At 40.3% G+C, this 13,281-nt stretch overlaps 2 protein-coding genes and 1 long non-coding RNA gene across 3 annotated transcripts; all 3 read right to left on the reverse strand.

The window, feature by feature from the left end:
• Positions 1-381: 381 nt before the first annotated feature.
• Positions 382-5,907, reverse strand: LOC146523900 (exosome complex component RRP40-like). Its single transcript, XM_085173281.1, has 4 exons — positions 5,707-5,907; positions 1,181-1,457; positions 902-1,053; positions 382-793 (listed from the first exon to the last, which is right to left on the reverse strand). Exons 1-4 carry the CDS (start codon positions 5,733-5,735, stop codon positions 586-588), a joined length of 666 nt encoding a protein of 221 aa, XP_085029407.1. The 5' UTR covers positions 5,736-5,907; the 3' UTR covers positions 382-585.
• LOC146523901 (exosome complex component RRP40-like) lies at positions 4,175-6,219 on the reverse strand. The gene is made up of 4 exons (XM_085173269.1): positions 5,918-6,219; positions 5,429-5,578; positions 5,150-5,301; positions 4,175-5,039 (listed from the first exon to the last, which is right to left on the reverse strand). The coding sequence occupies exons 1-4, from the start codon at positions 6,140-6,142 to the stop codon at positions 4,832-4,834; spliced, it is 735 nt and encodes a 244-aa protein (XP_085029395.1). The 5' UTR covers positions 6,143-6,219; the 3' UTR covers positions 4,175-4,831.
• Positions 6,220-10,355: 4,136 nt separating this feature from the next.
• Positions 10,356-13,158, reverse strand: LOC146523902 (uncharacterized). Its single transcript, XR_014876222.1, has 2 exons — positions 11,868-13,158; positions 10,356-11,647 (listed from the first exon to the last, which is right to left on the reverse strand). It is a non-coding gene; the product is annotated as an uncharacterized LOC146523902 (long non-coding RNA).
• Positions 13,159-13,281: the final 123 nt, after the last annotated feature.

Raw genomic sequence — 13,281 nt, forward strand, 5'->3', positions numbered from 1 at the left:
TTGATAAATGCACGTTATGCTTCAGTTTTTAATTTTGATCCCGATCCCATCTTTGGGTTCATCAACAGGGGGACAATTATCAACTTCAGACTATCTGAAAATCTAAAGCAATCATGAAAATATAAATTTTATCACTCAGTGTCTCCAGTTATGCTGCTGCTGTGTCTGCCATCAGGAAGCCAAGCTGTTCATGTTGGACTTGGAGCCGATAAAAAAAGAAAACAATCATGGCTAAAAGTTTTGACAGTGTCAGAAATTTGTGCTTCAGCTTTTTTAAATGTCTCCATCTGGTAAATGGACTGGTTCTTATATAGCGCTTTTCTACTCTTTCTGAGCACTCAAAGCGCTGTACACAACTTGTACATTCACCCATTTGACAGCTGCTTTTCAAAAACGTCCAGACTGGAGCTCCATGTGAAAACATGTAATGATCCTTTAAACACTGAACAGCTGTAGCCATGCTCAGTGTGATATCACAGAGCCCAGGAGTGACATCACTGCAGCATTACACCTGGACTCAGGTCTGAAGTGGTCTACAGTGTGGGCTCTGCTGGTTCAGTAGGTGTCCCGGAGTCAAGAAGTCGTCTAGAACGCCCCCTGCTGGACCTTCCTGAACAGCTGCTGTCTCTGCTGGGCCGTCATGGTTTCGGCACTCTGCAACAGGTTTGCGATGATCAGCGTCTGCTGCACGCTGGCCGATTTGACCCAAATGCGTCCGTTCATCCCGACCACAAGCTCACACGGGAAGAGGTGCTCAAGGTCTGAGCGGATGTTGCTTTGGGGTGCCAGCAGCCTGGGGGGGGGGGGGGGGGGGGGGAGTAATGTTTAGCCTGAGTTAAAAAGACTATAGACACAAATGCTGATGTCATGTTAGCTATAGAGGGTGCCATGTGTCAGTTACCTTCTGACGAGACCAAGAGAGACTCTGAATAGCAGACCTCCTGTTCCAAACACTCCCATCCCATTAGCTCGTCCTGAGCTGTCAATACACACCAGCTCTGGTTCCATGTCCTTATTGGCTATGAGGAACTGAGCAAACACCAGGTCGCCCATCTGTACAGGTGACACACAAACACACAGGGAGGAGAGAGGGGGAATCATTACAGTGGCTCTCTTTAACCTAAAGGCTGATTTCCTTTAGAGTTCCCTGCACACCAAACTCCAGTCTGATTTTGGATACCTGGACGTTGGGTCTGTTCCTCTTGGTCGCCCCTTCAAATGCCAGGTAGGACAGAGACGCCTGCTCACTCCCTCCGAAGTCCACCTTGAAGACATCTCCAGATTTGGCGGTGACGATCCCGATGATGCTCTCTCCTTTAGCTGGGACATACTGAGGATAAAGAGAGACATAATCAGCTCCCAGCACGCACTGCTTTACATTCCGACACCGCTTTACTGCGCACTTCCACTGGACACTGCCAGACTCCAATTCAATTTTTCTATACTTATGAATTAACCTGCAGGAGGAAGTTTCAGACCAAAACATGAGAGCCTTTGTTTTGGAATAAAGTTGTTTTCCTATAACTTCGATACCCTAATGTGTAGTGTATGTAGTGATAAGAGAAAGTTTGGAAGAGTTTGAGGTATTTTCAGACCTGGAGGTTTTATGATTGCTAAAGTCTCCATGAAACAAACTGAAGTCACAGCCCATTGTTCATTCAGTGGGCTAGTTTCAGTCATTGTGCAAATGTACTGTTTATAAGGCTGAAGAAACCTGCAGTCAGCTGAGACTGAAGAAGTCACTTGGATGAGTGACAAAACGATTCTCCCACTGAAAAATATAAGTCCAGATGAACAGAATCAACCTTTTGGGATCTTGATGAAACAGCACACCCCTGCTGAAGGACCAGAGTCCCTGCAGCTCTTCGCTGTTTCAGGACTCCGAACTTCTGCTGTCTCTACAAAAAATAAAATCGAAATAACTAAAACTTAAGAAATACAAAAAATAACAAAATCACAGTTAAGGACTTTTAAATACTGAATGCAATACAAATTTCTTCAAATTTGTATTCTATTAAGGAGGTCAAGGGCAAATGGGGCACCATATATTGACCTCAAATGCAGAACTTACTCTTAAACTCAACCCTGAGATTTCTGCTATATTTTCTCGCAAGTTCCCATAATGCTGTCCTTACCTGTTCAGTCACATATTTGACTTTCCAAGTAGGTACAAAGGTTTTGCATACAGTTGCAGTGATCTGGAACGTTCCACTCAATGCATGTCAGTTGCATCTTCTTGTGCATTACTTCTCATAGCATCTTCATGTCTGCAGCCTTACTATCATGAGAAATATCTCCTGTCTGAAGAATCAGGTGTCAATTTGTGCTCCCTGATGATGTTTCATTACAATTGACAAAACCAAATAAAGGTATCAATCACCATATAACAGACTACCTATAAGCATTTAATAGTTTTTCATTTTCTGTGAAGAAGCAGTGTCATTGTGGTGCTACGAGTGCTGATCATCAGCCTGAAACCGACCGGCTTCCTCAAATTTGACCCTGGCTCACTGTCATTAACAACTGTTTAAAACCAGTCCTCAAGCTGCTCTGCTCACCTTTGTTTTGGAATAAAATTGTTTTCCTATAACTTCGATACCCTAATGTGGCTTCTCGGGGAAAGAACAAGAGTCAAGGTGTTTGCCAGTCTGAGTTTGGTTTGAATTAAACAAATGTCTCATGCCGCTGGGGCTCTGGGATGCAGAAAAGTTTCTAGTTTGGCAACTAATCTTCAGATAAGAGATAAACCTGACTCATTCAAAGAACATGAAAAAGGCTTTCAACATTATCTGAAATCTTACTGAAACACACCCGAGATTTTAAAAGTGACAAGTCGTTGACAAACTGAGGTGACAGGTGCACATTTCATCTGTTCTTTCCTCAAACAGAAGATACGAAACAAGCCTGATATAAGGGAAGCGACCTCCATACACCCACATGTGAAACCAGACTAAGTGAGGAGGCTTGAATTTCCTAAATGAAAAAACTGGAGAATCGTTTTTAGAAAGTGATGAATGTTTGAGATCATCACTGCACTGTGTTAAGCCCTCATCAGACATGTGTCAGAGATAAGGGAGGATAAGGAAGTTGGTGGTTACTTCCTTATGTCATGGTCACCAACTGCCTTTGCAGGTTGTGGTTCATTATCTGAGAGCACAATAGCAGAAGAGGCATTTGGTGCATCGTTTCTCTTCTATTCAAACTCGACCAAGTGAGCTCCAGTCAGAGATGTTATCAGAGGGAGAGGTGACAGACAACAGCAGATAAAGATCTATAAGCTGCAGAACAGCATTAATATTCCTGTGAATTTATGAGATAATATTAATGCAGTAAACAAGCATGAAACTGTGTTCTTATCACTGTCTATGAAACAGTTGCTTTGGTCTTTTTTAAATATTATTTTCTTTTGTCTTTGTTTTTATGTGTTGCCGTGTTCCACTGCCCCCTGGTGGTCAACACAGATGCTGCAGGTCACCCACAGTCATTTAGAATAAAAAAATAATTAAAAACATTTTTTTTACTTAACACTTAAATTTAAACCCCTTTAAAAACCAGAAGTAAAAAATTAAATCCATATTTGATAAATGCACGTTATGCTTCAGTTTTTAATTTTGATCCCGATCCCATCTTTGGGTTCATCAACAGGGGGACAATTATCAACTTCAGACTATCTGAAAATCTAAAGGAATCATGAAAATATAAATTTTATCACTCAGTGTCTTCAGTTATGCTGCTGCTGTGTCTGCCATCAGGAAGCCAAGCTGTTCATGTTGGACTTGGAGCCGATAAAAAAAGAAAACAATCATGGCTAAAAGCTTTGACAGTGTCAGAAATTTGTGCTTCAGCTTTTTTAAATGTCTCCATCTGGTAAATGGACTGGTTCTTATATAGCGCTTTTCTACTCTTTCTGAGCACTCAAAGCGCTGTACACAACTTGTACATTCACCCATTCACACCAGCACATTTTTCTAAGTGCTTTCTAAGTAACATTCACACACACATTCATACTGGTGATGCTGATGGATGCATCGGAGAGCAATTTGGGGTTAGTATCTTGCCCAAGGATATTTGGCATGCAGACTGGGGAAGCCAGGGATCGAACCACCAACCTTCCGATCAGTAGATGACCTGCTCTACCACCTGAGCTACAGCCATCTCATAAAGAACAAAACAATTTATACATTTTAAAGGCTTTTATTGGCAAATAAATCAAATGTATGCACAGAGTTAGTATTTACAGTGTTGACCCTTCTTTGTAACCTCTACAGATCTCCGTAATGTGCTCTAGATCCATTCCTGCCTCATCAGCACTCCAGTTGATCACAGATTCTCAATCTCATTAATAGTGGAATTTTCTGGTCCTGGATCTGAGATATTAATATGCAGATCTCTGAGGGATCACTTTACCTTGTGACGTGGTGAAAAAGGCACAGACTGTTACCAAACTGCTCCAGGATTGTAGGAAGGAACCGCTCTGGTCAATCCTCAACTTTTCTGAAGATTTATAATTTTGACATTAGACATTTTTTTTTAAATATTCCCCCCTCACCCTCATCTAGTTTTATTTATTTTCATCTTGAGAGTCTGTCATGTTTGTGGTTTTTGAGTGGGCAGGTTCTTTGACAGCTGCTTTTCAAAAACGTTCAGACTGGAGCTCCATGTGAAAACATGTAATGATCCTTTAAACACTGAACAGCTGTAGCCATGCTCAGTGTGATATCACAGAGCCCAGGAGTGACATCACTGCAGCATTACACCTGGACTCAGGTCTGAAGTGGTCTACAGTGTGGGCTCTGCTGGTTCAGTAGGTGTCCCGGAGTCAAGAAGTCGTCTAGAACGCCCCCTGCTGGACCTTCCTGAACAGCTGCTGTCTCTGCTGGGCCGTCATGGTTTCGGCACTCTGCAACAGGTTTGCGATGATCAGCGTCTGCTGCACGCTGGCCGATTTGACCCAAATGCGTCCGTTCATCCCGACCACAAGCTCACACGGGAAGAGGTGCTCAAGGTCTGAGCGGATGTTGCTTTGGGGTGCCAGCAGCCTGGGTGGGGGGGGGGGGGGGGGGAGAGTAATGTTTAGCCTGAGTTAAAAAGACTATAGACACAAATGCTGATGTCATGTTAGCTGTAGAGGGTGCCATGTGTCAGTTACCTTCTGACGAGACCAAGAGAGACTCTGAATAGCAGACCTCCTGTTCCAAACACTCCCATCCCATTAGCTCGTCCTGAGCTGTCAATACACACCAGCTCTGGTTCCATGTCCTTATTGGCTATGAGGAACTGAGCAAACACCAGGTCGCCCATCTGTACAGGTGACACACAAACACACAGGGAGGAGAGAGGGGGAATCATTACAGTGGCTCTCTTTAACCTAAAGGCTGATTTCCTTTAGAGTTCCCTGCACACCAAACTCCAGTCTGATTTTGGATACCTGGACGTTGGGTCTGTTCCTCTTGGTCGCCCCTTCGAATGCCAGGTAGGACAGAGACGCCTGCTCACTCCCTCCGAAGTCCACCTTGAAGACATCTCCAGATTTGGCGGTGACGATCCCGATGATGCTCTCTCCTTTAGCTGGGACATACTGAGGATAAAGAGAGACATAATCAGCTCCCAGCACGCACTGCTTTACATTCCGACGGAGCTTTACGGCGCACTTCCACTGGACACTGCCAAACACCATTTCAATTTTTTTTATACTTATGAATTAACCTGCAGGAGGAAGTTTCAGACCAAAACATGAGAGCTTCCGGAGGTCTGCTTGGTGCTGTGATGAATTCGGGGTTATACTTGAACACTGAGAGAAACACACTTTTAGGTTTCTGAGATAAATTAGCATCCAGAGAGCAGAAAACCAGCGTCTATCGATGAATTAGGTTATCAGAAACTCACACTGGCGTTATCTTACTAATATTTCTCTCACCCTTCTCTGTTGGGAATCGATCCAGAACACGTTGGGCTCCTTGTGTCGCAGCACGCCGCTCTTACACACCACTAGCCGGTCACCGCAGCGCCGCAGGCCCGGACCGCACACCACCTTCTCCGACTTCACTGGCACCGTCAGAGAAATGTTCTCTTCGGCCTCGAAGGAGAACTCGTCCCCTGGTAACAGCACCTCCCCAACCCTTTCCTTCACGGTAGAAAACATGCTGCCCCCTATTCTTCAGCGTTAACTCCTCTAACAGGTTGTTGTTTTCCACCGGAAAAAAAACCCCAGTATCACACGCAGGAAACATCCAACAGCGCCCTCTGTCAGTCAGGAGGTATTACAACAAGCTGGCAAACATGCCAGTAATTTGATGGTAGCTTTAAAAAACAAAACAAAAACATGTGTGACCCAAACCATTGTTACCAGGTCTGACTGATCTTTACCTCATTTTTAACATGTCTCTTTATTAAATATGTTATTTAAAATCACAAAGTGATTATGAATTGAGAACAAAATCATACATTATTATAGTGTTATTTTATTCTTCAGATACTTTGATATGACAGTAGATTGAAAGACAAGAAAAACAAAAAAATAGGGATGAGTCTGAGAAAAAAGGTTCAACAGTGAAGTCCCAATTGTATCAACAAACAATTAAATAAACAGTGAAAAAACAAAAATCCAAGAGTAACATTATAATTTACAAGAAAAAAAGTGTCATTTACAGTGAGGATCATTGTACACCTAAATAAACAACTAAATAAATACATAAATATGTTTAGACAAACAGAGGATCTAATCTAAATTAATTTACAATAAAACAGTTATGTCACACTATATAATTAATGATTCTTTAGTTGTTACATTTTGTGCATTTAATGGCACTTGCTGTACATTTTAATTGGTATGAATATATTTTTGTCAGTCTGCCCCAGGGTAGCTGTGGCTACAACTGTAGCTGCCTCCACCAGTGTGTGAATGTGTGTGTGAATGGGTGGATGACTGGTGTGTAAAGCGCTTTGGGGTCCCTAGGGGGGACTAGTAAAAGCGCTGTACAAATACAGGCCATTTACCATTTACCATTTTGTATTTATTTTATATTTTGGCAGGTTTTGTCTTCCATATTTAGTCCAGTCAGTTGCTGTTTTCTATTTTAATTTATGTAAATTTACACCTCACACCTAGTTAATTTCTCCTTAATTTTTAAAGTTCAAATATTAATTTTGCGCGTCAGCAGATCTCTTTTCTTGAGCAAACGAGAGATCAATCAACTCATTCAATTCAGGCCATAATAAAGGAAAATAGCAAAATTTAGAACAAAGATTTTTACCGTTAACTCAGCAGAGACAGATTTTTTTTTAAATTTTCCACCACAGTTGGCAGCAAGAACTGCAATTGGGTGTTTCTGATAACTGACAATATACGTCTTTCATATTGCTGTGGAGGAATTTTAGCCCACTATTCTTTGCAGAATTGTTTTCATTTCATACACATTGAAGGGTTTTCCAGCATGACCGACCTGTTTAAAGTCACACCAAGGCATCTTGGCATCGTCAATCTGGACTTTGACTCAGCCACTCTAATGCCTTCATTTTGTTTTTCTGAGCCACCCAGAGGTGGACTTCCTGCTGTGTTTCTGATCTTTGTCCTGCTGCTTAACCTCAGTGTGCTTGAGCTTCAGGACAGGAACTGATGGATGGATTTTCTAGTTGAGAGCAGAATTTATGGCTCCTGAGTACCATTAGTACCACTGCCACCACCATGTTTGACTGCTGCTATGATGTTGTTTTTATGAAATGTTGTTAGTGTGATGTAATGGGATTCAAAATAGTTCCACTTTTGTCTTTTCAAACAGTCTACAGAATATTTTCCTTAAAGTCTTGGGGATCATGCAGAAGCATTTCAAAACATGTGAGATGAGCGTTTGTGCTGTTTATACTCAGCAGTGGTTTTCTCCCTGAACTCTCCCCTGGATGCCATTTACGCTCCATTTCTTTCTTAATTTTTTTTTTTTTACCTCAACTGAGACGTTACAGTGAAATGATCAGGGTGACAAATATGCAAAAAGCTAAAATCATGAAGGGGGCACACACACAGTAATATAAATGTTCTTGAGGGGGTAAATGAAGTATTACTTTTGTTTTAAAGTAAAGGGTTGTACGGAGGAGGATTAGGGCCAATGGAAAAAAAAAAGTCAGAATTCTGAGATTAAAGTCTGACTTTTTTCTCAGAATTCTGAAAAAAATAATTCTGAGGAAAAAGTCAGAATTCTGAGAAATAAGTCAGAATTATAAGAAAAAAGTCAGAATTCTGAGAAAAAAGTCAGAATTATAAGAAAAAAGTCGGAATTCTGATTTTTTTCTCTGAATTCTGACTTTTTCCTCAGATTTATTTTGACGTGCCCACTTTTTTTTGTTTTCCAGTGGCCCTAATCCTCTTCTGTTAAAGAGTATGACTTTCTCACTTGCATGAAAATCCCACTTTGTTGGTTTTTGGAACAGAAGACGTCTTAGCTTGATTACACATTACAGCAGTAATGTGATTACTGTGGGGTTTACTTTTATATAGAAGATATAGTAGGTCGGAGGGCACTCTGAACTCATACTTATATAGATGGAAATATATCAAATGGGTTATTAGTTAGTGCACATTAACATGTTAATATATGACTCTTGTATTTGAAGTATTCTGTGATGCTAGAACTGCCCAGTATGTGATTATGTGGTTTAGGTTCTGACACCAATCTGGTCCACTGGATTTATAAACATCTGGACACTATAGAGAAGAAATGTTGATATTTGCGACTATTTTAATTAAGAAGATGACAGAAGATGAAAGTTTGAACTGCAATTTATTTTGAATCATCAGACTTAATCCACACCAAGGACCAACACTTCAAGTGTGGTAGCAGTAGCAGCTACTAATGTAATTGCAGTAACAGTATAATGTAACTATAGTAACAGTCTTGAATTGATGACGTGATGAATCCTGCTTCCAAACTACCCTGCGTTAAATAAGTTTTTTTTGTGTTTTTAACAAGTTTTAATGCTTTGTATCCGGTTCTTTTTATTCTCAAAAAGCCCCCAAAAACAGTCAGTGATCACTGTCGCCCTCTCTCAGTTTTTATTACCGCTATTAATTTTAAAGCTCAGTGGATGAATTATCTCAGTTGTTCTCCTGACTTAAGTTTGGTCCGTTTACAGCATCCTGCCATGCGATTGCATTTGTCCCTGACCATCGAGAATCCTCACGGCAACTTTTATCGAGTGGAATAAAGTTAGCATTCATCCTCGACCTTCACTGTTTATATTATGCTAACATAGCTGTGTCGCTAGCGATCACGTAGCACATTGTTATATATCAGCTAGCCAAACTAAAGTAACCCTACAAACGTCAGTGCTGTTTACTTTGTCTTCATTTATGTCGGATGTGATAGCAGAGCTGTACGTTTTAATTTGTTTCAGAAATCTCTCAGTCAGGACAGGCTATATTATATTTAGATAGAAACTAGCGAGCTAACTTCCTGCTAACTTCTAACCAGTGTTGCCAACTCCTCAGTAAGGAAAATCGCTATTGGTTGTCCTAGAAGTCGCTAGAAGTCGCTAAATGACGTCATCGCCTAATTTGCATAATTGGTCATGCTAATGTAATTGTAACCTACGCTGCTGGAGAGAGAAATAACATCGTGGACGAGACATAAAGTGAGCAAAAAACGTGCTAAATGCATTTAGAATTTATTTAGAACTACAAATTAAATTTCTTTTAGCAATTATTGTTTTTTGTAATGTCTTTCACATCTTTTTTTAGCGACTTTTTAAAGAAAAAAAGTCGCTAGGGGGTCTGAAAACTCGCTAAATATAGCGACAAAGTCGCTAAGTTGGCAACACTGCTTCTAACTCCATTAAGTTTAATAAATTCCGTTTTCATGGATGCCAGGATGTTTAACCTAATTGTTACACCTGGTAGAGCAGCCACACTGATCATTTTATTACAGATGACAGAATTTAGACAGTTTTAACTCTCAGTGATTGTTTGATATATGGACCTGCAGCGGAGTTTGGGCCCAGACATGGCTAATGATGTCAGACTTAAAGACCGGATAGTTATTATTGGGCTTTGATTAAATTTAGGGGGGGAGACAACCCACACATTGTCTGAACGCATTCAGCCAGAGGTCGCACGCACCGGTTGCTGCTAAGTAACACTTCAGTTTATTTTTTTGCTCAAAGTGGGCGGGGCTAAGATCAAACACCGTTAAATTTTTTAGGGAACATGATTGACTTGTGCTCGCAGTCCGCAGGTGTACAACTGAGGCTTTGCCAGGACACTACACTTGAGTCTCCTCTGCTGACAGAAAAACAGCTGCATCAAGGGAAAAAGTTCTCAAAGTTATACGCGGCAGTAGGGTTCAAGGAAAAGTCTTTAAAAAAAAAAAGTGTGTACGCCCCACATAGCAATCAATTCCTCCAATTCCTGAAGATAAACAAATTCCAGGTGAGCTAGACAGCTCTGCAGAAACAGAAACTGCTTTGGAAAATGATGCAACGCTAAAGAAATTCTCCGTTCAACATGAAGCCAGCACACCACCTGACAACTCAGAGGATAAAAACATATTTGAATTTTTAGTAACAGATATTGATAAGTTGAATCGTAACACAAGAAACATAAATATATTGGTGGAAATCTGTGTAGAAAAACTAGTTATGCGGATTGGAAACTGTTTCGGCACGTTCTTCACTTAGGAAAGAGATGCAGTCATCTGCAACAGGCTTACCAACAGAATCTGGGCTAAAACCAAGGATGAATTTGCCAAAATCCCCTTAGAGAAGTTCACAAACCTCGACAGATGATTTTTGAAGTCCTGTGTAAAAACTGGACACATGAAGAAGTTCTTATGATTATGGAATTACATAGCAAATTAATTGAAGATGAAATTGTTGATATTAAATCAGAGGTGGACAAGCTGTAGATATTGAACCTTCAAGTCGAGTAACAAGGTTTCTGTAATGTAGGAAAAATAGTGATATCGATTTTAAAACATTTCTAGAATACTAATTGGAGACTTTAAATTGGCTAGTTTTAAAATTATAATGGCTCTTTTAAATTGATGGAGTCACTTTTGAAAATCCTTTGACTGGTCCTATAGCAGGCATTCGATTCGATTCATCAGTATAAAATATTTATGTTCAAAGCACATTTCTCAGATTAAAAAGGTATAGAAAGGTAATTTGTTTTGTAAATAAATATAAATATACAGCAGAAATGTTGTTTGTTAAAACAATGACAAAAATGTTTCTGAACATGCATGGAACAGTTAAACTCTTCCCAATACACTGTGAACAACAGGCAAGTAAGTGTCTTAAACTCTCGCACATAATAGCATTTCTGTCACACTTCACTATCAGAACCTTTTGTTCCGTTTCAGCAAGAGCTGCTTTTCTAAATTGACAGAGGCTATCTGGCTTTGTTTGGCTGTGAAGAGTAAACCAGTACAGCTAAAAAGTTGTTCACACGCAGCAGAAGCAAGCAGAGCTGTGTTCAGCTTAAGAGAGATGGCTGAGAAGGAGTGCAGCAGCTCCATGGGGTCTGTGGCACAAGCAAGATAACCATCAAGCTCAACTGCAATTTGCAGCCTTCTGGAGATTGGTCTGGAGAAGAATTCATCTTCATGATCCTCACTCTCATGCTCCATCGTTTCAAGATGTTGTATGATGCATGTCAAGGCTGCAAGTAGATAACACAATTTTGTTATTTAAATTTAAGTGATTATTCCTGAACACACAAACTTAAAATCAGCTAATTCTCAAAAAGGATTGTTTGATATTAAGGACACACCATCAATAACTTACAATGTATTAGGTGACAGACTCACTTAAACATGTGTTCAAATGTAATAATACACAAAAATGGGATCATATGACTCTTTGAAAAAAATCTGGCATACCAGCCTCCATTACATCTGCTCTGTCAGTACAGGAAGGCTTGAACTTGGGTAAGAGGACTGCAGCTGCAGCCAACTCTGGATCCTCCATCATCGGTCCAAAATGCTTTTGAAGGCCATGCTGCACTCTGATGAGTGGCATGCATGTCTTGCTTGATGTCTCCAGCCTGCTAAGTTTGGACAGTAGTTGTTGGATTACTGGCAGCAGCCCTCCCATGAAGGAAGTGGACTCAGACTGGAAGATGTTTGAAGCTTTCACCAGTGGCTTCATGGTGGTACAGCCTTAGGAATGCAACTTCTGCGGGACTCAACTTGTAAGATACAGCAACAAAGGCCACTATGACTACAATAGGGATCTTCTTATTAAATATTAAGAGTCTGCTCACGTTTTCAACCGTCTATTAAAGAAAATTCACAAAATTTGCAACCATATTGGTAGGTGTCCAATTTTACTCACATATTTACCTTGATCATCAAGAGAACCGGCAAGCATGTCAAATGTGTGACACCCTCTCAATCTTTTGCAGGCTAGTTCAGAAAAGGGATAACATACACAAAAATGCTGCCCATAGAGCCAACAAATCAAAACAATCCACATTATGTTCTGTAAAAAAAAAAAAATCACATTGGGAAACATAACCCTACCGATTAAGACCCATGTCACTATGATAGACCTATATTTGGCCAATGATACTGATCCATCAGTCGGCTCCAGTGAGCTGGAAGATTAATTTGAGATGCAACTCAGCAGTGTGTGCCATTTTTGTTTTTAATATAGACCAGCTGATTTTAGGCCTCTGAGTTTTAAATGACTCAAGAGTTAATTTATTGTAATGATGATGGTTGTCCAAATAAGCTAAAACATTCCTAAGAAGTGTAGGTCAATTATGTTATATTATAATTAAACAAGTTAGCTAGCTCCGTGTTACTTTAATACTGTATCAGGCTAACCAACAGCAGTGACAATATCTTAGCCAAACTAATGACCTTAACACACATGAAAAATAAAAAAACAATATCGTACACGTATAGTTGTAAGACTTCTTACCTCAATTTGTTTTTTTTTTTTAGATTAGATGCTGAAGTCTTGTAAGCTGATATCACTGTAGAGGTCAAAGTTTGCACTGCATCTGGACGCTGTCTCCTTTTCTCCCGCTCTACATGAAAAACCCATTCCTCCGGGTACGGCCACACAGGCACTCGTCCTCCATCTTTTCTACATCGTTTTCTCGGTTGACGGTGTTGTCTTCTGTCTCCATTTTGGCTTCTTTGTCTCCAAATCTTCAGTCTATAATAGTGTATTTGTAATTCGTTACTTCCACCCCTGGTTTTTCCTCTCCACTGTTACATATTGCTTGCTCAGAGTTTGTCTGTTGGGGTTTTCTTTTTAATACTGTAAGGTTAAGACCTTAAAGTA

The sequence above is a fragment of the Neolamprologus multifasciatus genome, chromosome 2 (assembly GCF_963576455.1).
Source record: "Neolamprologus multifasciatus chromosome 2, fNeoMul1.2, whole genome shotgun sequence".
NCBI classification, from domain to species: domain Eukaryota; kingdom Metazoa; phylum Chordata; class Actinopteri; order Cichliformes; family Cichlidae; genus Neolamprologus; species Neolamprologus multifasciatus.